This window comes from Heloderma suspectum, chromosome 11 (genome assembly GCF_057233095.1).
Source record: "Heloderma suspectum isolate Gila_16-S chromosome 11, 16-S_ref, whole genome shotgun sequence".
In the NCBI taxonomy this organism is placed as follows: domain Eukaryota; kingdom Metazoa; phylum Chordata; class Lepidosauria; order Squamata; family Helodermatidae; genus Heloderma; species Heloderma suspectum.
In genome coordinates, this window is record NC_139468.1 from 34,188,661 (window position 1) to 34,213,013 (window position 24,353).

Sequence of the window (24,353 nt, forward strand, 5' to 3'; positions counted from 1 at the left end):
CTTTTATGAATGACTTGGAGGAGGAGGTGCAGGGAATGCTGATAAAATTTGCAGATGACACAAAATTGGGTGGGAGAGCTAATACTTTGGAAGACAGAAACAAAATTCAAAGTGATCTTGATAGACTGGACTGCTGGGCAGAAAACAGAATGAAATTTAACAGGGATAAATGCCAAGTTCTGCATCTAGGAAAAAGAAACCAAATGCACAGTTACAAGGGGGATACATGGCTCAACAACACTACAAGCGAGAAGGATCTTGGAATTGTTGTTGATCACAAGCTGAATATGAGCCAACAATGTGATGTGGCTGCAAAAAAGGCAAATGCTCTTTTGGGCTGCATTAATAGAAGCATAGCTTTCAAATCTATGAAATCTATGATGGTCCAAGTCCTCAAAGTAATATTCCTTGGTGCAATGCAGATTATTGGGCACAATCTACTGGGGGAATTCTCTTGCCTAAATCACATTCAAATATATGGAGTTTAGCTCTTCTGTGCTGCAATTTCTATTCTGCTTGATGAATCTTGCGTGCGTGCGTGCGTGTGTGGAGTATCCAGTAGATCATGTCCATTTTATTTACAACACTCTCCTGTATTATTATTCTTATTAATTTAGTTATCAAGATCTATATCCCTGTTCTGCAATCAAGTTATGAGGACAGTTTACATTAGTGTATTTTATAAAATTCATAATAAACTAAAAAACAGAAAATCTATGAAGGTAGCATAAAAATATACAAGCCAGAACAATACAGAAAAGGAAAAACCGTGGGAAAAGTAAGATCTTTGCCTGGTGACAGAAAGATGCAAAGTTGGTGCCAGAACAAGCCTGTGGAGAGATTTCCAGAAGGGTACCCATGTTAGTCTCTTCAGCAAGAACAAGAAATCTTGTGGTACCTTAATGACTAAGAAATATATTATGGTGTAAGCTTTCATGGACTACGGCCCACTTCATTACATACATTTAAAGATGTAACATAGTTGTCAGCCAGTATTTTCTGCATTTAATTTCCCCATGACCTCACTATTTACATATTATTCTGACTACACCCACATGCTAACTTAGCACTTCGCATAACACTTCATAGCATAATACTTCACACCTGTGATGAAGTAGTTTTTAATTCACAAAAGCTCATGCCAAAATAAATCTATTAGTCTTTAAAAGGTACCACAAGTCTTTACTGTTGTTGTTTAGGTGTGCGGAGGGCAGAGCATTTCAAAGGTACCACCGAAAAGGCCTTTTCCCCAGTAATCACCTGTCGTGTCTCAGTGGGGGAACTCAAAGAAGAGCCTCTGATCTCTAACAGAGACAGACACATGTGGAAAATGGTGATCCTTCAGGTATTCCGGCCCTGAGCCATGAAGGGCTTTAAAAGTCAAGAACAGATTAGCACCATCCTATGCTCTGACACACAGATTTTAAAAAAATCAAGACAAGTAGATACTTAAGTTTTTATTAAGAAGCAACCCATAGGGCTCATACATTAATATAAAATACAATCTTTTTCCAGTATTTTTTTTTGCTTGGTTTTTAAACTGTTTTACAGTAGTTGAGAAAACACAAAAACAAACCCCTGTATTATTAAAGTCATCACTGTGCAACATATATGATTAAGGAGCAAATTCTGCCCCAAGTACTGAAGGCAGAGTTTTGCTTTTTCAGTTTCAAATCAGTCCCTTAGAAAGATACTGCATGCTTTCAAAGATACTGTTTCTGCAAACAATCTAAGGCCACGGTTTATTTGCAAGTAATCCAGTAAATGATCCCAAGATTAAAAACAAAAGAGCAGCAACTTGATTCTTTGCATTGAGGCCTGCTCTTCTGTTATATGACTACAATTATACCAACAGCCAGCTCTTATTGGTATTACAGTCAGTCACTGTAAGCACCTAATAGTTATAACTGTTTTGGTATTTGAAGACATGCAAGCTATACAGCCATATTATTGCTATTCAGGTAATAAAAAGGAGCAGATAAGGATATTTTATTTGTTCCTTTGTATGAGCATCCTGCACTATTTTTTTAAAATGGGCATCCCATTTCTTTAAAAAAGGCATTGGAGATACCAGTCTGAATTGGGTTTTAAGAGAAATGTATTTCCCAGAGTAAGCTGCAATGTGTGATTTTGGTTCAATTTCTCTCTCTTGGATACACACACACACACACATCAAATGGTCTAAGTGCCAGTAGTTTAAGTGCACTTTCTCGCCCCATTTGCAGAAGCAGAGCGGTTAAGACATTTGTAGCCCCTCACATCTGATAGTTAAGGAATAAGCATATCAGTTCTGTCACTCCAGTACGCCCCCACCCAGATAGGAGCACATTTGACTTTAAGTTGCTGGGACCACTATAGTGTGGCACAGGTGGAGCCATCTAAGTGTACTCCTTTCACTTCCTTCCATAATGGAAACTATTTGTGCCTAAGGGGGGGAAAGTGCTACAGCTGGAGACACTGTTGTGATGAGGACTTAACCTAGCTTCCACTCCTGATAGCCCAGCTCTCATTCAGAAGACTCCTGTTGTGTGCACACGTGTGGGGGGATACCTGGGATACAACACACCCCTCCAAAGGAGTTTGCCCCTCCTCCAGACACACCCCATGCAATCAATAATAGAAATGGGCATTTTGCTAGTATCAGATAAAAGGGAAATAGTTGCATTACACACCCTTGAGAAAGGCAGCTTTTGTTGTCCCTTTGCAAAAAGAGGGCACAAGTTCCTTAATTGGGAAGGGGGAGAAAAATATGGCTTCTAAACAACTTAGACTGGCTGCTCCATAAAGACCCACCTCATTGTTTAGCAGTGAATATCTTTATCACACCATTACATAACTCAGAGCCTTTCCTCTCTCATATTCTTCAAATTTAACCTTGCCAGATACAGTAACAGACAACAGGCATGCAGGCTTTGAACAGGTATTATGCACATTAGGAGAAATCCCCATTTAAGATTTTGGCAGCAATCCAGCTCCATATTTGTGTGGGAATTTCACTGCGTATTAACAGCTGATGGAAGCTCTGTCAGATATGAGCCTTCTCCCTACCTCATGATGATGGGAAGGATCGCTTTTTTAAAAATAGTAATTTATATCTCACTTTTCCCTGCATGTGCTCAAAGCTGTTTTGAACACAGGGCTTCACTGTATATTAGAGAACCATTTCTGTTCCCCTCTCCCAGCCACACAAATATGATCCCTGATCAGCCTCCATAAGAATGAATTCCACAGCCTGCATGAACACCGAATTATATCAAGTGACACGCTACAATGTTTTACTTCAGCAGCACCCTGCCCCTGTAAAATGTTAACAGTCCCATCACTAGCAGAACTGCCTGCTCATTAGGAAACAAAAGGCTGCAATCCTATACACTGATCTGGGATTAAGCCCCATTGTACTCAATCTCCTTTTCAGGAAGGCAGTTGGGCAAAATAAGGGCTCTTCGTACACCAGATTTTTGTATATACATTAGAGCTTCAGCGTTTAGTTGGCTATTTTATTTCAGTAAATCAAATTTAAAACTTTGGACAGATTCAAAGTGGTGCCCTGATTAAACAGGCAGCCCCTTTAATTTAATTTTTTTTAATGTAATTACTTAAAAACTGCAAGAAGCAGAAGCCATCTTAGAAGCATTCCTTTTTTCTTTGAGATAGTCTGCATGCTGCAAAATTATATGTGTATGGCACCTTACAGTGTACAAGAGGTCAAGTCCCTGCCCGGACAGCTTACAATCTATAATTGGATACAGGAGACACAACAGGGAGGGGAGGAAAGTGGAGGCAGGAGTAAACAGGAAAAATGTATTATCTCATCATCTGAAAACAAAGAAGGTATGCACAGGGTTTCCTGCCATCTGTGAAGCAGCTTTAGGATGAAATTTTATCCTTGGCAAAAGACTCACCATTCTAAATGACCCGAGGAACAAATCAAACTAAATTGCACCATAATAAAACTCAACTCAACTGAAGACTAAAAAGATAGCAAAGAACAATGTCCCAATAAATGAGCCACATTGCTGTACATGAGCACAATAGTTTAAGGGGTTCTCATTTTGCTTTTACAGAGAACTGACCTGCCAAATTATGATTCTTCAAGAACATTCCCCTTACCCCAATCTTCATAGACAAATTATATTCATGTTGGGTCTACTGACAATTCTCCCCATTTGATTTTTATTAATTACAAGAAATTAAACTTCATGCAGAATTACTTTTTGGTCTCAGTCCTGTATCCAAGAGAGGTAGTTTTTTTGTTTTTTTTTTAAGGATTTTAAATATATGGATCCATTGCTATTGATGAGAGTTACTTCCTTTCATCGTTCTATATAGACATGCCTACAGAGTGCTAAAGCACCCAGGCTATGTTCAACCCAGTAGATGCTATGTGCTCTAGGAGCAGTGGCTCAAGATGCTGAAATTAAATATTGGCTGGGTATTTGGCTGCCCTCGGCACCTTGCCAGATTATGCGCCATTGCTCAAGATGAAGAAAAACACAAGCTTGCTAAGCTGTAGAAAAACTAATTTCCCTTTTTAAAAATTAAAAACAAAACAGAAACCTGGAGTGCAGAGAAGCTACAAAAATGCAGGTTTACCACTGAAATAAAATTTCTGCTATGCACAATGACAAAAAGCTTGCACCTTCATAACATTAAATATAATATATTTAATATCCCTCAATATCATTATGAATATAAGTACCATCATTTGACTGATATCGGATGGGCATGTTTTTTTAATAAAAAAAAAAATCTTATTTTTGATGCTGAACAGAGTCAGGATCTCAGACATCCTTGCTTGGGTGCCGACATTGCCAAAATGAAGCCCTAGGAAACCAATGGAGAGCATTTTAGTCATACAAATAGTTGTTTTATCACCTCAATACAGTCATTCTATATCTGCCTGTTTCCACTCTGAAATACCCTCAGCACGACTCTTGTATTTTGTGTACAAAATGTCTATGTCTTCTTTCTTCTCAGATATGCTCCACTTTCCCCAAGTATGACAGAGGCCACTTTATCTGGTAATTTGACCTCATGGCTTCTTCTGTGACAACAAATCCACAAGGCATCCTTCCATCTCTCCCCTTTCCACAAAGAGGCACGACTTACTCTTGACTGAAAACTTCAGTTGCCTTGATACCCGCCTGTTGCAACTTTAAGCAAGAACATTGCTTTTCAAAAAGTGTTACTACAAGCAGAGGCTGCAGTAACCAAAATCAGGCCAATCCATCTGATCAAGATGCAACTTGTAAAAATCATCCTTAAGCCGTGATTGACACTGGTTGATTATCTCCTACCTCAGTAGGATGTGGGTCAATCTGCAGAGAAAAGAAATACACTTACTGCTTGGGATTCTGAAGTTAATGTAAACTTTCTGGTAGATTTAGAAGTTATACACATAAGATGTACTTGAACAGTTTACCTCTGAATAGAGAGGAGGGGGCTGAAACCGGAATTCCTGTATATAGGTAAACACAGGACAACACAGCTGTTCTTCACAGTCAACTGGATGTGGATAAACAGTAACATGTCCTGAGAATTCTTCCTCTGATACTACATCAGTATAATTGGGTGGTGCTAAGAAACAAACAAAAACACACACATCAACCAAATCAGTTCCGCAACTACTTCCTTGGTTCTCTGCTGCATATGAACCTATTCCTAAGCTGTAACTATAATAACTGAAACCATTATAGTGTAAATGATGCACTACTTAAGCAGCACTTAAACCCTATGAATGAATAAACAAACAAACAGGATACCATTTTTGTTACATTATTATACTTGGGACACATTAGAGGGATTTCATGATTTTTTAAGTTGTATTTTATTTGTTTTTCATCTTTCCTCAAAGAAGTTCACCACAACATTTTCTTCTCATAATCACCCTACAAGATAGATTTGGTGGAAAAGTAGCAACTGGATTAGGGTCACTGAAAGAACTTCATAGATGACTTGGAATTTTAGCACAGTTCTGCCCGCTTACTATACTTGCTTTCATTTTATGAGAACTTTGGAGCTTTTGCAAAACTGATCTAGCTGTTCCTCTTACTCCAAGCAAACAACCCCAGCTAAGCAAAACCACCACCTCAAAAACAAAACTACAGTTTGTACCTTCTGGATGCTCTGGCATTGTCAGTGCCAGCCAGCTCATATCCATACTGAATTGGCTGGCAAGACTGCAGCTCCTGCTGGAAAATGCAGTACATGGAATTGTGCCAATCACCAGGGGGAGTTCAAGCATCAACTTCTTAGCACCAGGAATATGAATGTATACCTACGGCAAGAAATATGACATTTCACGGGATTTCTCAGAGGGAAGCCAGAGCTATTTCAGAAAAGTCTGTTTATCAAGCTGCAGGGTCAAACATTTCCTATCAATCCAGCGATTCTGAATAAAGCATACGAGTTGATACAGATTATTTCCTTCTCCAAATACATATTCTAGAGTTCTCCAGCCTGTGTCACACTTCCATTATTACCTTCCTGTTTCTGTAGAATTGGCTTGACAATCCAAATGCCATTCTGACAACATCACTTCTGGACTCATATCTTAGATTCCAGACAAGTGCCTTATCAACAGCAGCTAAAGGTGAGCCTACCACTTCTGGGTTTGCAGAACAATTCCGAATCACAATATTAGATGGAGAGAGCTAGGCCCATCATGAGTAAGCAAATTTCTCCCCCAAACGCACTTGCACTGGCTATCACCCTGAAGTTTACCACAACTAAGCAATGCCATGAAGGATTTAATGAAAGACCTATAGGCCTGTATTCATTCAGATGTATCACTAAATGCATCACAATGTAGTCTTCTACACAGAGTTAAATGGTGAAAAGCTATACTCACAGCTAAGGAATATTCAACTCTGATAACACAGCAGTCAAGGATAGAAGGGGTTACAGGTGGAATTTTCAAAGTTTTCCCATTCCATGTATCTGTGCTCCCAGAAGCAATGTGATTTCCTCTCACATTGGCAACCATCTGACGAAAAGTCTTCATTTTTCCACTAGCCAGGTAAGTCTGTGTTTGGAAAATGGCAGCTTTTGGAACAATTAAACGAGAGGAACAGTTCTCAATTTCTGCATAAATTGGTATAGCTTCACCTAAAAAAAAAAAAACAATTCAGAAAGTGAATTAGTAAGTTACTGAACATTATGTTGTACCTAAGTGTCAAAGAACATCACTCATCACATGATGCAAAATATATTTTCCCTCTCTTTGCAATCTGATATGCCACATCCACCTTGGGACAACTTAACTGTTGTTTAAGCAAAACATGCTTTTGCACATAGTCAATGTATGTGTTATAGCTGGGACTGGGTAAGGACATGGACATCTAGGGTTTATAATGTTCATTTTTCTGAACAGTCTAATGGGGTTTTGAGGTACTTCCAAAGTTTACTGCAGAAAGAGGCACCATGAAAACTTCTAAATTTGTATACAAAACTACTATGATTATTAAAGACATTTATTTCTGTGTTAAGAGAGCTCCCTCTGACTAGGTGTTCTCTTCCCTCCTGAAGCTAGCACATTTTAAATGCAAGCACTATTTAATACAGTAGTCTTTCAATATATACATGCTTGGTGATAATACAATGTTTTGATCTCACATATATAGGCTTGCTTTATTTAGCTTTTCACTTAATCTGTTTTCTAGTTATGCCACAAAACCTGGAGCTTTTTAAACAGGACTTTCTAAAGGTGGAAAACGTTGTTATGAGATAAACGTAAGATTCCAACACTAACATAGAAGCAGAGTACTTGAAGGGAGAATTAGAAGATGGGAGGGGAGATTCTTAGTTGTCCCCCTGCCCACCAATTCTGCCCTGAGAGTGCCCTCACCCCAGGCCATTCAAATAATTTCTACCCAGCTAGGCTCTGAAAAAGGAAGTGGAAAAAGAGCTCCATGGAGGAGGAGAGAGGAAAACCAGAGGATGAGGGACACGCACGTCCCTCCCTCTTGTGAATCTTCCCCTGCAAATCCCTCACCTTCACATCCCCATTATTTTGCAAATAGATGTTTGAGGCCATGTATCTGCCAACCTAATATCTAGTTCCGCTCTGTATCTAATACAGTGAAGAGGATACACTTGCCATTACAATATCCCTTCCTCTCGATTTTGGCACTCAGGGAAACTGGGCCAGAAGTGAAAAACCAGCAGCCAACCATCTTCTCTTGGCTTTGCCTTACAGGGCTCTGAAAAAATAAGAAGAAAAATCCATAAATAGCAGCTTTTCAAATTTCTCAATAGTAGCAATTCACCTGTGACTGATGAACCAATTAACAGTTAATATGGTACTCAGAATGGCAAACAATAACATTAGCTTTGGTAGCATCCACAGCAAGGCAATGGAGGCAAAATAGGTATATCTGCCCATGTGACACACCCAATTCCATTCTATCAGATTACTACTCTATATAAGGCATGTAGGTTTGCATTCTCTCAGACAGCTCCGAGGTGACTAATTCTTTTTAAGGACGCACAACCTTTTCCCATTTCTATTCCACATGACAGCCTCTGTATAACAGTATATATACATGTCCAGCAATTGCAGCAGTCTCATTGCTCTCCCCTGCAGTAACTAGACATCCCAGGTTAGCAATTCAAATCTACTATCCAGATGTTCATATCAATTACGATTTAATTATTATTTAAATGACGTTATTGGCCACATGTGTAAAGCGACTTGTGCAAACTACCACTGTACAACTCTGGTTGTTATCATTGATCTTAGATATTTGCTGGAGCAGCACGACATGAGAGCTGTTGCTGTTCAGTCGTTAAGTCGTGTCCGACTTTTTGTGACCCCATGGACCACAGCACGCCAGGCCCTCCTGACCTCTGCTCACTCCCGGAGTGTGCTCAGGTTCATATTCATTGCACCGGTGATGCTATCTAGCCATCTCCTCCTCTGCCATCCCCTTCTCCTTTTCCCTTCAATCTTTCCCAGCATCAGGGTCTTTTCCAGGGAGTTTTCTCTTCGCATTAGGTGGCCAAAATATTTGAGGTTCAGCTTCAGTATCTGTCTTTCCAATGAGCACTCGGGGTTGATTTCTTTTAGGGTTGACTGATTTGATCTCCTTGCAGTCCAGGGGACTCGTAAGGGTCTTCTCCAGCACCACAGTTTGAAAGCATCAATTCTTCAGTGCTCAGCCTTCCTTACAGTCCAGCTCTCACAGCCATACGTTACTACTGGGAAAACCATAGCTTTGATTATACGAACCTTTGTCAGCAACGTGATGTTTCTGCTTCTTACTATGCTGTCTAGGTTTGCCATAGCTTTCCTCCCAAGGAGCAAGTGTCTTTTAATTTCATGGCTACAGTCACCGTCTGTGGTGATCCTGGAGCCCAAGAAAATAAAATCTGTCACTGCTGCCATTTCTTCCCCTTCCATATGCCAGGAAGTGATGGGGCCAGATGCCATGATCTTCATTTTTTTTAATGTTGAGTTTCAGACCAGTTTTTGCACTCTCCACTTTCACCCTCAACAAGAGGCTCTTTAGACCCTCTTTGCTTTCTGCCATTAGGGTGGTATCGTCTGCGTATCTAAGGTTGTTGATAATTCTCCCGGCAATCTTAATTCCAACCTGTCATTCATCCAACCCAGCATTTCTCATGATGTACTCTGCATATAAGTTAAATAAGCAAGGGCGACAATATACAGCCTTGTCGTACTCCTTTCACAATTTTGAACCAATCGGTTGTTCCATGTCCAGTTCTTACTGTTGCTTCTTGACCCTCGTACAGGTTTCTCAGGAGACAGGTAAGGTGGTCTGGTACTCCCATTTCTTTCAGAATTTGCCACAGTTTGTTGTGATCCACACAATCAAAGGCTTTAGCGTAGTCAATGAAGCAGAAATACTTTTTTTGGAATTCTCTTGCTTTCTCCATGATCCAGCGAAAGTTGGCGATTTGATCTCTAGTTCCTCTGCCTCTTCAAAACCCAGCTTGTACTTCCGGTAGTTCTCGGTTCACGTACTGCTGAAGCCTAGCTTGTAGGATTTTGAGCATAACCTTGCTGGCATGTGAAATGAGCGCAATTGTGCGGTAGTTTGAACACTCTTTGGCATTGCCCTTCCTTGGAATTGGAATGTAAACTGACCTTTTCCAGTCTTGTGGCCACTGTTGAGTGTTCCAGATTTGCTGGCATACTGAGTGCAGCGTTTTAACAGCATCATCTTTTAGGATTTTAAATAGCTCAGCTGGAATACTGTCATCTCCACTAGCTTTGTTGTTAGTAATAAATTAATAAATTTAATAAATAAATAAAATAAAGTAATGCTTCCTAAGGCCCACTTGACTTCACTCTCTAGGATGTCCGGCTCAAGTTCAGTGAGCGCACTATCATGGCTATCAGGGACATTCAGATCTTTCCTGTATGGTTCTTTTGTGTATTCTTTCCACCTCTTCTTAATCTCATCTGCTTCTGTTAGGTCCCTGCCTTCTTTGTCCTTTATCATGCCAGTCTTTGCACAAAACGTTCCCTTGAGATCTCCGATGTTCTTGAAAAGATCTCTAGTCTTTCCCATTCTATTGTTTTCCTCGATTTCTATGCATTGTTCATTTAAGAAGGCCTTCTTGTCTCTCCTTGCTATTCTCTGGAAATCTGCGTTCAGTTGGGTATATCTTCCCCTTTCTCCCTTGCTTTTCGCTTCCCTTCTTTCCTCAGCTACTTGTAAAGCCTCATCAGACAGCCACTTGGCTTTCTTGCAGTTCTTTTTCTTTGGGATGGATTGAGTTGCTGCCTCCTGAACAATGTTACGGACCTCCGTCCATAGTTCCTCAGGCACTCTGTCTATCAGGTCTAATCCCTGAAATCTATTCGTCACCTCCACTGTATAAGGGATATGATTTAGGTCATACCTGAATGGTTTAGTGGTTTTCCCTACGTTCTTCAATTTAAGCCGAAATTTTGCAACAAAAAGCTCATGATCTGAGCCACAGTCAGCTCCAGGTCTTGTTTTTACTGACTGTATAGAGCTTCTCCATCTTTGGCTGCAAAGGACATAATCAATCTGATTTCGATATTGACCATCTGGTGATGTCCATGTGTAGAGTTGCCTCTTGGGCTGTTGGAAAAGAGTGTTTGCTATGATCAGCGTGTTCTCTTGGCAAAACTCTATTAGCCTTTGTCCTGCTTCATTTTGTACACCAAGGCCATGCTTGCCTGTTATTGTTGCAGAACCCAGAGTCAGAGAGACCACGGAGTGAAGGAAAAAGAGATTCTTTATTTAACGCGCGGGCTTAAGGCTGGAATCATTTCCAAAGAGCCAGAAGCCCCGATTTACATTAGCACATTGGTTTTATAGACATTGTGACACATATGAAACGGCTCCTCCTCCCCCTCCCGCATGGGGTTGCAATCCTCAACATTTCTTCTCTTAGCACTATTGTTTATAATACAAGAACTGGGTTATAGGGTAGCCATGATAAGGAGAGAACAGAAGAGAACAGCAGAGAACAAGATATACAACTGTATGACCTTTGACAAGATAAGGAATTCCTGTGTCTCGTCAGCTTACAACAATATATTCAAGGGAGAAAGAGCTCAGCAAGAACATGAAGCATGAGACTGCATGAGGCTACTTAGTCTGATCCCCGATATGGCTGCTACATTCCCCCCTTAAATGCATAATTTTATTACAATTATAGCATTTCTGATAACCATACAAAGCTTTTTGTGACATACATATTACTTAGCCTCTTGTTGGGCTATTAGAGCGTAGAGGGCAGCAGTTTTACTAGCTGAGACATAAACCAGATTGGTTAAACAGCGCATAAGACAAGGAACGCAGAGACATATTACAATTTTTAGTTAGTTGGAGTGCTCGAGGCTGCCGTTGACGGATTTTCTCGGGCTACAGGGGAAGAATTGGCACCAGTTCAATTGGCGGCTGAGGCAACATGGGTGGTTATCAGACAAGTTGGCAGGAATGAATGACCAAGTGCGGGAATTACATGTCTAAAACCATCCATGAGGCAAAAGTATGTGGGCATCATTAAAAGATATGTTTTGAATTTTATTACAGTGGAAGGGGGCCAGGGATAGCTTTGTATTTTCTGGAAAAAATTTTGACAATTAAGCATTTGTGCACACGTAGCATTTGTTTCAGCAATGATGGGGGTGCGTAGAGTGAACTCTGTAGGGGGTAGGATCTTTGCAACCATGCCCCAATTAGCATTTTGGGAATAAGTTAAACTTACACCATAAACTTTTAACATGGTATCTTTTTGCATTTTCCCAGGATGTCTACAGACAGGTATTAGGCAAGAGCTAATAAGCCTGTTTGCAGGTATACCTCTTGGCAAACAAAAATGTTTTATTTTCATGATGTTAGCCAGGTGAAGCCAGTAATTATCAGCAAATCACTGGGACAAACTTCTTTTTCCAGGGGCAGACCCCCCTTTTTGCACCTTATTAAGGAAACACAATGCAACACTACTAACACTACAACACGCATGTTTGATCTTCTTTGGGATCTGACCGTACGCTGGGCAGCTATTCACCTGGCAAGCTGCAGTAGGGTCTAGTCCCCTTCTTCAATTCTCCAGTTGCAGGTCTGACCGTACGCAGGGGGACAGTTTCCCGGTGTGTCCACAGTAAGGTCTAGCCTGAGTCTTCTTACTGCTTTTTCAGAATGATTTTTAAAGGATTTTCAGGATTTCTGTTTACAGTCTACTCTCCCCCTCTCGCTCTCTTGACTCGTGTCCAATGTATCCAGGGTTTAATTTTAGCTGCTTTCATAGCTGCGGGGGTGGAAAGTATGACAGTTTTCAGTCCTCTCTATCTGGGAGTCAAAGGGTTATTTTTCCCTCTTTAACTCATACTTTAACTCTTGGTTGGAAAGGATGAGCTTCTGTGATGGGAATGGCTTATTTTTTTAAGACAAAGCGGCGCTGGGCTTGAAGAACTTTGCTCAGTGTTTGAACTTTTTGTTTAAGGCTAACGTTTGCTTGCTTTTGATGCTGCTCCAGTGTCAATCATGAAGTCAATGTCACTGCCCCTCACAGTCAATGTCACGGCCCCTCTCAAGCTGTCTCCCTCTTTGCCCATTCTGGCCCCTTTGGTTTTCTCCTTTGTGTATTTGATTTATTTTATTTGGGCATTCATGCCACTAATGTCCATCTTGTCCACACTGGGCACACTGGTTCTTTTTTAAGAATCTTCTGCCTCTGCTGGGTCTTCTTCTTTTCTTTTTTCGTTTACGTCTTCTTGGGCCTCTGGGTCGAGGGGGGTATACTGGTGATAGGCATTTGAAAGACGCTCCAAGTACGCTCTGGGGCCTCGGTGGCACCTTGCAGCACTTTAGACACTTTGGTCATATTAATTGACTTCTTTATACCTGCTTTCATGGCTTCTAACAGCAGGGTTTGATACTGGGTGAGGCGCTCTAGCCCCACGTGTTTTGGGATTCCAGCAGGGGGGGATTTATTTACAAGGAGACTTTATTGGGTAACTTACAGCACACAGGCGTACTTAATTTTTGGATCAGACAGCTTCTCTGAACCACGAGCTATTGCGCTAAATGGGTTTTATACCATACATGTTACCCATAACACTAGCAAGCATTTTCAGCATAGGCTAGAAGTGTCTGGTTCTCAGGCACAGCTTCCTGTAAACAACTTCGCTTCCCAAAGTGCTTGATAACACTTTTTATTTATTAGTATGGGAAGACAAATTTTTTCTTTCTTTTGCTTTCTTTTTCTTTGCTGATCTGCCTGTATTGCAGATCATGTTTCAAACTTTTTATATAAAACTTTCTGCTCCATGCACCAGCCTTGTCTCTTTATTTGTCTTTTTCAAGTTAAACTCACTCACTTAAACCTTTCTGCCTTACACTAGTCCCAATGACACACATTTGGGATAGGCTCTTCTTCTCCTTCTAGTTACATTTTCTTTATTTTAAAGAACTATTACATTATTGTGGCTACTTTACCCCAGGTAATAAGCTCCAGGCACAATCAGCTGCTTTTAATTTACCATGGGGGCAACTATGGCCACGCTTCTTTTTTATAAATGTTTTTTCTTTGCCTCTTGCCTTTTCTTTCTTTTTTTTTTTCCTCTCTTCTCTATCTGTCTGCTACTTTCTCTATTCCTTCTTTTCTACTTGCTTTTGTCTTTTCTCTTCGTCATCCATTGGGAACCACACTTAGTATCATTTGGAGTTGCAACTAACACTAATCTGCAAATATCACATATATTTTATGATATTTAAGAAATCATAAAATATACACAACAAACTTTTTCTGCAATTTAACACAATGAATGGAAAACACTTCTTGCATGGTAAGGCATGATGGAGCAGATCCAGCAATTATACTGCTCTTCTGGCTGAAAGCTCAGGGCTCATCAAAATCAAGGGACAGGCATACCCACACACACAAAGAGTTCTAGGTCACCATTTTTGCATCGGCAACTCTATGCTGCATGAGTTCTGGCAGAAGGAAATTTAAAAGTTACAGATCAAACTCAGCCTGCTGTACACTGAGCTGACTACAAACACAGACACATGGTCTACAGCGATGAGAGTTCAAGTTTATCAAAAGCTTCACAGCACTGTCCATGGCAAGTCTTTGACAATTTAAAATTTTAGTTCATGTGCAGAGTGTCTCTAAAAAGCCCAGACATTGATGGAGGCAAACAGAGAAGGCTCTGGGCAATGAAGATGCGAAGTTTCCAGCAAAGGCTCTCCACTTTTGCATTAGTTTAAAAAGGGAAAGTGTGGCCCTACACCCCTTCTGACAGACAAGGGCCTTTAACTTTTTTGCAAGGCTTCTGTTTAAACAGAGCGGCACAGCTCAGCTCTCTAGCCGTGACGCTTTAACCTGGGCAACTCCTCTGTAAATTTTATTTTACTTCTGTCAGGTTCTCTCACAGACATTTTAAAAACTTACTCTTTTTTTTTCTCTTCTAACCTGGTACACGAAAGCACTGAAACACTGAGTGCCGAAACTCAGGACGCTGGGGGGTGATGGGCATCGCTTTATACTTGCATTTTTCAGGCAGCCATTAATCTTCGGGGAGGCGGTGGGGTGATTTGCAGGACTTCAAAGGCAAGCTTCTCAGTTTGTTTGTATTTGTAAATCCCAAGCTTAAAACAGGACACGATGAGGTACAGGGCCACCAAATTCTTGCTTTGGCACGGGCAACAAATAACTCGGGTTAGCTTTCTTCGCTGGGGTCTCAAACAGGAAAACAGTCTTAAAGTTGTAACATCACTGACAGCGTCAGCCAGCCAGCTACACAGATCTCATTGTTTTTCAAGACAGTTGCTCCAATATCTTCTTCTCAATCAGGTTGGGTCTTTCAGCTTACACAGTTTATTGCAGCTTTCAGGAGCATGGCAGTAGCGTGATTTTGGCTTGGCCAGGAACATGCTGTCTGGTTTCTCGGTCTCTTTAGCACACACACTTAGGCAGTGTAACACTGGACACTCAAATCAGTGAGATTTCTTTATTGCAGGGAATCCCATGGCAAAAGCTTAATGGTTACGCTCTTCAGAAATCATATAGCTGATGGTCAGTAGCTACAGGCTCTATGCAATTTTAACACAGTTCAAAGCTAAACACGGTTACCTTGACAGAGATCTTCAACGTGGTCTTTCCACTTTATTCTGCTTTGGGACAGTCTTATGGCACACTTTTTACTCGAAGAGGGGTCTAGCCTGTGCTCTGGGGGCTGATTCTTCACCTTTATTTTCTATTTTGCCTTCATCTTCTGGGTCTTCATTTTCAGTTTCCATTTCTTAGGGATTTCATCTCAATTAGGCGAGGTGATGATGTTGCACAACTCAGAACGTTGTGGGCAATTTTCCTGCCCCCCCCCTCTCGGCGCGCTAGGCTAACAGCTACGTCTTCGGCCTTACACTCCCACGCTCCCACGCTTTGTTAAAAGCCAGACTGTCCTGCAACATTTTTCTAATTAACAGCCTCAGATCTTGTTTTTTTTCCTCTCAGCTCGACCTTGAGCTTTTTGCTGTTTTCTCTCTCTATTCTGAATCTTTTTAAAAAAACCTTTTTCCTTCTTTGTTTGACATACATCTCAAGGGGGTGCAAGGTTTGCTTCCCCCACCACCCATAGCCTCCCTCCTAAATTGAAGACAGACACAATTAGGGAATGGGAATTGGTCAGTGAGTAAGGGGTCTCACTGGCCGACACAAGAGGATTTTTCACACCACGCACTTTGCTACTGGCCTGGGCACCCGGACGGTCAACGGTATGCGTCAGAAACCGCAGTAGCCACTCACACAATCATCAATCTCTCCACTACATCCATATGTCCCTGCCACCCACTTTTCCCACTTTTTACCAGAGCGGAAAACGGCTTCCCCAGCTTCCTACTGAGTACTGGCGTGCTAGGTACTGGCGCCCACTCGGGGGTGTGATCAGGCCCCCCTTCTACCCGCAAGGAGTAGGTTCTTTTGTATACGTATACCACCAACACTGACCTTCTTCATAAGGCGGGGCCCTCTTTTTTTCTGCCCAGTGGCCTTTCTCCCTAAAGGCGGGGCCCTCTTTTTCCCATATACTTGCCTTTCTCCTGAAGGCTTCCAATGTGGGTTTCAACTCAATTGCAGCTGCGATACAGGCAGGGCTCAAGTTCCTTCCTCCGCTTCCCAAGGTTCTCTTGCTGCTCACTACCGTTTGGGCGATCCCGGTGCAGGCTTTCTCCCATTCACTCGACAAAAAGGTCGGTGGCGCCAAGAAAGGGAGGCATGCGCCGAGCTCGTCCTCCCGGTGCGGCGATCAAGAGCAGGCAACTGCCACCTGTCTGGCTCAGAGCCTGCCACATCCGAGTCACGGCACCATTTATGTTGCAGAACCCAGAGTCAGAGAGACCACGGAGTGAAGGAAAAAGAGATTCTTTATTTAACGCGCGGGCTTAAGGCTGGAATCATTTCCAAAGAGCCAGAAGCCCCGATTTACATTAGCACATTGGTTTTATAGACATTGTGACACATATGAAACGGCTCCTCCTCCCCCTCCCGCATGGGGTTGCAATCCTCAACATTTCTTCTCTTAGCACTATTGTTTATAATACAAGAACTGGGTTATAGGGTAGCCATGATAAGGAGAGAACAGAAGAGAACAGCAGAGAACAAGATATACAACTGTATGACCTTTGACAAGATAAGGAATTCCTGTGTCTCGTCAGCTTACAACAATATATTCAAGGGAGAAAGAGCTCAGCAAGAACATGAAGCATGAGACTGCATGAGGCTACTTAGTCTGATCCCCGATATGGCTGCTACATTATCCCGGTGATTTCTTGACTTCCTACTTTAGCATTCCAATCCCCTATGATGAAAAGGACATCTTTTTTTGGTGTTAGTTTTAGAAGGTGTTGTAGGTCTTCATAGAACTGATCAACCTCAGCTTCTTCGGCCTCAGTGGTTGGGGCATAGACTTGAATTACTGTGATGTTGAATGGTTTGCCTTGGAGTCGTACTGAGATCATTCTATCGTTTTTGAGATTGTACCCCAGTACTGCTTTTCCCACCCTTTTGTTGACTATGAGTGCTACTCCATTTCTTCTCAGGGATTCTTGCCCACAGTAGTAGATATAATGGTCACCTGAATTAAATTCGACCATGCCTGTCCATTTTAGTTTGCCGATTCCCAAGATGTCGATGTTCATTCTTGCCATCTCATCTTTGACCACCTCCAGCTTACCTTGATTCATTGATCTGACATTCCAGGTTCCTAAACAATATTGTTCTTAACAGCATCGGATTTTCTTTTCACCCCCAGACACATCCACAGCTGAGTGTCCTTTGGGCTTTGGCCCAGCCGTTTCACTCTTTCTGGCGCTACCTGGTAATTCCCTCTGCTCTTCCCCAGTAGTATATTGGACACCTTCCGACCTGAGGGGCTCATCTGCCGGCGTCATCTCTTTTAGCCTTGTGATACGTTCCCTGGGGTTTTCTTAGCAAGAATACTGGAGTGGTTTGCCATTTCCTTCTCCAGTGGACCACATTTTGTCAAAACTCTCCGCCATGACCTGTCCATCCTGGGTGGCCCTGCACGGCATAGCTTATGGCTTCACTGAGTTACGCAAGCCCCTTTGCCACAACAAGGCAGTGATCCATGAAGGGGACAACATGAGAGTAACCCACTGCAATTATGTACATTTAGGACTTCTTCACTTAGCGGGCAGAGCTACAAAGTAACAGCAGTTCCACTGGCTGAAAGGCACCTCCATTCTCTATGGTGAGAAGGGATACAGGTTCTGCTAACACCCAACAGCATATTGTTGTTATTTTAATGAATTATAGTCCGTTTTCTCCATTAAAGTGGACCCAAATGGGAAAATACGTGAGAGTCTCTGCAGATAACAGCTATGTTTGAAAAGGAAAGTGACAGCATCCCTCAACAAAGGATTGGAAACTCAAGCCTTCAAAAAGGAAAAACTATTTTGGCTTCCACAATGTATTAAATGCCACCGTATGCTACAGTGCAAAATTTGAGAGCATTGTTTCACATTCCTACAAATACCATACTGAGGTAGTCAACTGGAGCCAAAGACTACTGAGATTTGGTTGCACACTGAAGTTGTTTATTTGAATGTTATCTGAACTAGCAACAAGCTACAAATAATGGATTCAGTACACTACACACTGCATAGATTAGTGTATTAATCTCACATAATTTCAATTGCAAATGATCTAACATCCTCATATCAGTGGATTTTGTGGTTTCCTAGATCATACTTATGCAGACTACCATGGATGTTTGGATGTTTTTTGTGCAGCTTTTCTGCACTGGTCCATAGACTGGGATCGAAAGAGTGTTTGGGTGTGTACTCTTTTCCCTTTCCAACAGTACCTTCTCAACACCTAAATGAGTGCTGTTCTGGAAGGTCCACCTCCCCCAACATCCAGGGGTGGCTTTTGAAGGAGTTGCTTCCAGAAAGGGAGGGCTGAAAAGCTCCAAAATGGTAGCTGGACTCTCCAACAGATATGAAATAGACAGGGCCAGGATACATAGAACCATGTATCTAGTTTCACTATGCCCAAGGAGGCTTTTGGGCCTGTGTTTCTCAAGCAGGAGCTCCTCTGCTACATGGTAAGCTACTTTTGAAACAAAGGAGAATTCTAAAAACACTTTGTGGTATGGCATGGGTGGAAGGTTCATGGTCTACTGTTCAAAGCCAAACTTAATGGGCACAAGCAAGCCTTTGGGCATACCTAAAATAGCTTTTTTGGGTCCTGGCCCAGCAATTTATGCAAAAACACAAACACTTTTGGAAACAAGGTTGTACTTAGCCTACATCATACATTAAAAAGGCAACATCTCAATTTATTTTTTTTTTATTTCCACTCAGATAATTTGGATCCAGATATTGTTTAGGCAATAGTAAACACTACAAAACTGCAGGTCTGTTTTCAATGTTATCTGCTCACTATTAACAAACAGGAAATAACTTCCAGAATGGCTCAGAACAACTCTCCAGCATGCTTATAGGCCTTAATTTTTTTTAAAAAAATATTTTATTGGATTTCTCAATTCAGGGGTGATCAAATGCCCATCAATTATCAAGACAATACTTTTGCTCCAGAAGTTTCATGCTTGGTTTTGCAAAGTACTCTGGTGTTCTATTACTTTTTATGTCAGTCATGGCCAGCTAAATTAAGAATCAGCAGGTTCTCTGCAAGGGGTGAGGTCTGTTTTTGAAAGGAACAGTTAGTTATCTCTTTATATTTATATTTTCCTTGCCCTAAGATCAAGTCATAGATAAAAGTATGAAGTGAACTCTACTAGCTGTTTGCATTTTCTGCATAAGCAGCAGCTGTCTTAACAGACAATAGGTTGGAAGTTGCTTAGTATTAAGTTTGAGGGCTATGCAAGATCGCTTATGGTTTACTTGGTGAGTAAGGCACTTTCTTAATGCTTAGAGACTATTACTTCACATGTTCTTGGATGAGCCTAAACAGAAAAAACAACAACTTCTGGTGTCAGTTCTAGCAAGCCCTGGCTCAAATAACAGGTGGATGGAGAGTGCGTAGAAGACAAGTAGGTAGGTTGAAGATGTACCACAGCTAGACCATATCATGCAACCCTAGTCTTATTGCAAATACAGGGATGAGGAGAGGAGACACAGGAAAAATAATTTGTCTTGATTAGGGTCATTTACAATCTTTGAAGGGGAACCATGAAAGGCTCCTAATGTGACTGTAGCCATGATTTTCCTACATGTTCCTTTGTCTTCCATCAGATTCACAAGATAAAAAGGGTAAGCAACCCCCAGATATTCCCCTCTTCTTTGGGGGGTTTCATTTTCTTTAAACAAATTTTTTGTAAGCCAGCAGTTGCGTTTCTATAACCTGTTTTATATCGCAGGAACTAAAACAATACAATGCTACAATACTAGAATATTTTAAAAGACTTTAAAAGCCTTACAAAGTCTGGGAGAACAGGAAAGTCTTAGCCTGGCAACAAAAAAGATAGCAGGGTGGGCGTGAGGCAAGCTTCCCTTGGGAGAGCATTTCAGAGCTGGTTGGGGGGCATCACCAAAAAAAGCCCTCTCTCTTGTTGCCATGCTCCGAGTCTCAGAATGAAGCAGGGGGAGTCCTTAAAGAAGGGCTTCTGTGGATGACCTCAAGGTAGGTACATATCGGAGGAGACATTCCATTATATACTGAGTCTCAAGCCATGTAGAGCTTTATACATCAAAAACAGCACTTTGATTTAGGTCTGGAAATGACTTGGGAGCCAGTGAACTTATTTGGAAGTCTGCACTAAGTATTAAATTCTACCCATGATTTGACAAAAGTATACACAAATTCTATTCATTTAATCTGATTTGTAGAAAGCAAGAATGCTACCCTTTACACTGTATGGGCAAAAGACACATGTCAATCCTGCCCCAACTTTTGGCAGAACAGCTGTGCCAGCAGGGTCATAATCAATGGCATTAAAAAAAAACCCCAAACACTGTTTGCAGTTCACACAACCTAAGGCTAGTTATTTATAGAGAAAACTTAGAAGAGAGCTTACATGCACTGAAAAGTCAGCAAAGTGACAGACAAAAATATCACAGACCTGGCTACAGCTGAGGGGAGAATGAACACACGTACAGCACAGCTAGATCTGTTCTTACCAGTAGAACTGGTGAATTGACATCAATGTGGCTGATAACCTGGAACTCTCTCTTAACAGTTTGATTAGGGGCCACTGGACTTTCCAGGATTGCTTTCACATAGTACTGAATGCTGCCATACTTTCCTGTGAAAGAGGTTGCCAAGGATCTGAACACAAGACAAGAAATTCCCATTTATAAGTTTAGCACATTTCTCTGTTGTAGACTTCACATACACAGCTGTTTACAACATTCTTGCTAGAATGCCAATGGCCTGATAACTAACCATGCATGCAATGCATGACAGAGAGTCTTACGATAGGCTGCATGCAATCCATGTGACTGTGAGCAAAATTTTGATTCTTGCATATCTTCAGTACCATTAAGACAGTTTGTAGTAGGGTTGGCATGCCCATCAATTGACTGCCTATTTGTCTGTGGTTAAATATTCCATGAACCTAGTAATACTATTATTTAGGTGGTGGCTTTTATTTATTTATTACGTTTCTACACCACCTAATAGCTGAAGCTCTCTGGGTGGTTCACAACAATTAAAAGCATAAAATACAATAGCACTTAAAAGTTTAAAACTATATTATAAAATAGAAATAGTAACTTTGCAACAGTGCAAAGATTTAAAATACAGTAACATTTAAAACAGCTGAAACTGAAAGACTAAAATGCCCGGGAAAACAAGAAGGTATTCATCTGGCACCAAAAAGAGCACAAAGTAGACACCAGGCAAAACTCTCTGGAGAGCTTATCCCACAGCCAGAGTGCCACAACAGAAAAGGCCTTCTTCTTCGTAGCCACCCACCTCACATCCTTTGGTGGAGGCTTCCAGAGACCATCTTAGGGTCTGGGCAGGTGTATATGGGAGGAAACGATCCTTCAGGTAACCTGGCCCCAAGCAGTTTAGGGCTTTGAATGTTAATACCAGCACTTTGAATCGGGCCTGGAAACTGACTTTTTTCACGATGGGTCCATTTGTTAGCAAGGAGGACTGCTTGCCCTCTAGCCCTGAAGTAGTCAGGGGGTAAACCTAGCAGTTCTAATGGCAGCCTACTATAATAGCAGGTATTTCCAAAAAGAAATGTAAGTAGTTATCAGTGACAAAGGTCACTATCTTAACTTTGGGGGGGGGGGGGGATTTTGCAGACCAACCCTGGTGTTCAGGATAAAAAAAAACTATGAGAAGAACTCTTCAGTGAATCATTCACATTTATTCTTTAAATGATTAAAGTATCTTTTTTGTTTTTCTAATAAAATTATCCAATACAAAAGTCACCCAATACTTGACCATTATTTGGCTGGTCAAATGCCCAACCCTAATTTGTAGCCCTCACGATTGTGAAGAAATGCAATAGCATTGCCTGCTAAAGTCATGTGGTGCAGAAATGTCTACTGGTAAGGGAGAAGGACTTTTGCAGCAGAGCTCCCTTCTCATGTCATCTAACCACTGTCCAAGCACTCAGATTTCTCTTTTGCTCAGCCCTCAATCAGCCTGGTCCACTCAAACAGTATTCAGAGTTTTGTGAAAAGTTACAACTATGTTATTCAAGTAAGTTGGAAGTCTTTGAGTTTTATCTTTACTCCATTTGGAAAAATCAATCAAGCTGCTCACATGGGCCTGCTGCCTTCTTGCATTATCCCCTCCACCATGAAGTTATTTGAGATTACAGCTGATAGGAACAGAATATAGCAATATGGAAGGCACATTCCCACAGGGTATCCCATCACAGCTTTCTTGCATTTCATTTTGCCTCTCCTCTGCTGTTTGCATCAATCAGTCCCTGCTTGATGCAATTACAGGGGACAAAGTTGGAAGAGGCCTAAAGCCCCCCCCCCTTTTTTTTTTTTTACTCTCAAGGGCTTAACAGTTCCCCACTACTGGTGAATAAGGTGCTATCTTCAAACTCTTGATATGATGCAAGAAAAATAAAATCAAGATCTAGGTAGAATTTGGGGGCACAAAGTATAATTCATTCTGTTCACAGTTGTCTGTTATTTTTAAAGTACCTCTAGATATTTTTTTCAGTAACATTTATAACACCACGATTTCAAGCTATGTTACAGCACTTACTGCTGGGGGAGATGAAAGCTGAAAGGGAATTCATGTTTTCCAGCTTCTAATAGGATTAAGCCCTCATCACCTATAGGAGAAAGAAAACGTAATTATTTTAAAATAAACTCACACATTGCAAAATTATAAAAACAAAATGTGGAATCAATAGAATTGATTAATTATGTGCCATGTTGAAAAGGGTACTACTTACTTAGTTTTGTCAGTGGCCGAGACCTACCACAGACCTAAGGGTAGCTATGGCTGGATACAGAACATAGTTTCTGAGAGTGTTTAAAAGTGGTGGCTTGGGGAAGGGGGAGGGGTCCACCTCTTACTGTGTTCACACAAACCTGATTACCAAAAAAGGTGAAAGGCTGCACACTACAAGCAGCAGTTCTTGAAAACCACCCTCAACTCTGAACAAAATTATGGCCTGCCTCCAGAAATATGTGGCGATTATACTTTATTTAATTAAAGTGTGATGTTAATATACTGTAGCCAAACATCTTCATCATAGAGCTTTGCTTTTATCTATTTATTTTTGGTAATCCCCATTTTTATGGGCCGATTCATTTTTATTATATCAACTTTATATGGTTTTTATCTTATATGCCGCCTTGAGAAGATTCCATCTTTAAAAGTGGCCTAAACATAATTTAAAATACACGGAGGGAGGAAAGACAAGAGAATTTCTATTTTTAATGACTGCGCTAAACACAGGCCCAGTTCACACATCGCTGCTACCCAGGGTTTAAGCCTAGGGTGAAGAACTTCCAGCTCACGGGCCTAATCCAGTCCACAGTGGCTTTGGACCCAGTCCACAGAGGCTTGTGCCACCTCTGTCAGTGCTGCCATGTTGGCACTCCAAGCCCCACCCATCCATAAGCCCTGCCCCTGCCAGGAGTTGGGGAGGAGGTGGGAAGAGGAATCCCCAGTTACCTCCAATCTGTGTTCACAGATCGGACGTAACAATGGTGACTCCCCTGTGCTACTTCACTATGCATGGGCTTTCTCAGTCAGGGAAGCCTGTATGCAGCGAAGCCAAGCAGGCCATGTCACTTTCACTCTTCTAGAGGAGTGACCGGTATCCAGATGGCTCTACTTCGCTTGTCCTGCTTCCTTTCCCCATTGCAGGAGGAGAGAAGGGAACTTTGACAGCTTTGATGCATGTGGGCTTTCCTGATTAAAGAAGCTCCACAAAC

The 24,353-nt window shown here is 41.4% G+C and overlaps 1 protein-coding gene across 1 annotated transcript in view; it reads right to left on the reverse strand.

The window, feature by feature from the left end:
• Positions 1-4,888: 4,888 nt before the first annotated feature.
• ARRDC4 (arrestin domain containing 4) overlaps positions 4,889-24,353 on the reverse strand; it is a 31,277-nt gene continuing 11,812 nt past the window's right edge. Inside the window, exons 2-8 of the mRNA XM_084817422.1 lie at positions 23,170-23,239; positions 21,108-21,255; positions 8,099-8,201; positions 6,851-7,107; positions 6,115-6,277; positions 5,423-5,577; positions 4,889-5,318 (exon numbers count right to left, since the gene is read on the reverse strand). Of these exons, the coding sequence (XP_084673548.1) occupies positions 5,262-5,318; positions 5,423-5,577; positions 6,115-6,277; positions 6,851-7,107; positions 8,099-8,201; positions 21,108-21,255; positions 23,170-23,239 (953 nt within the window). The 3' untranslated portion in view covers positions 4,889-5,261. The remainder of the gene's footprint in view (positions 5,319-5,422; positions 5,578-6,114; positions 6,278-6,850; positions 7,108-8,098; positions 8,202-21,107; positions 21,256-23,169; positions 23,240-24,353) is intronic.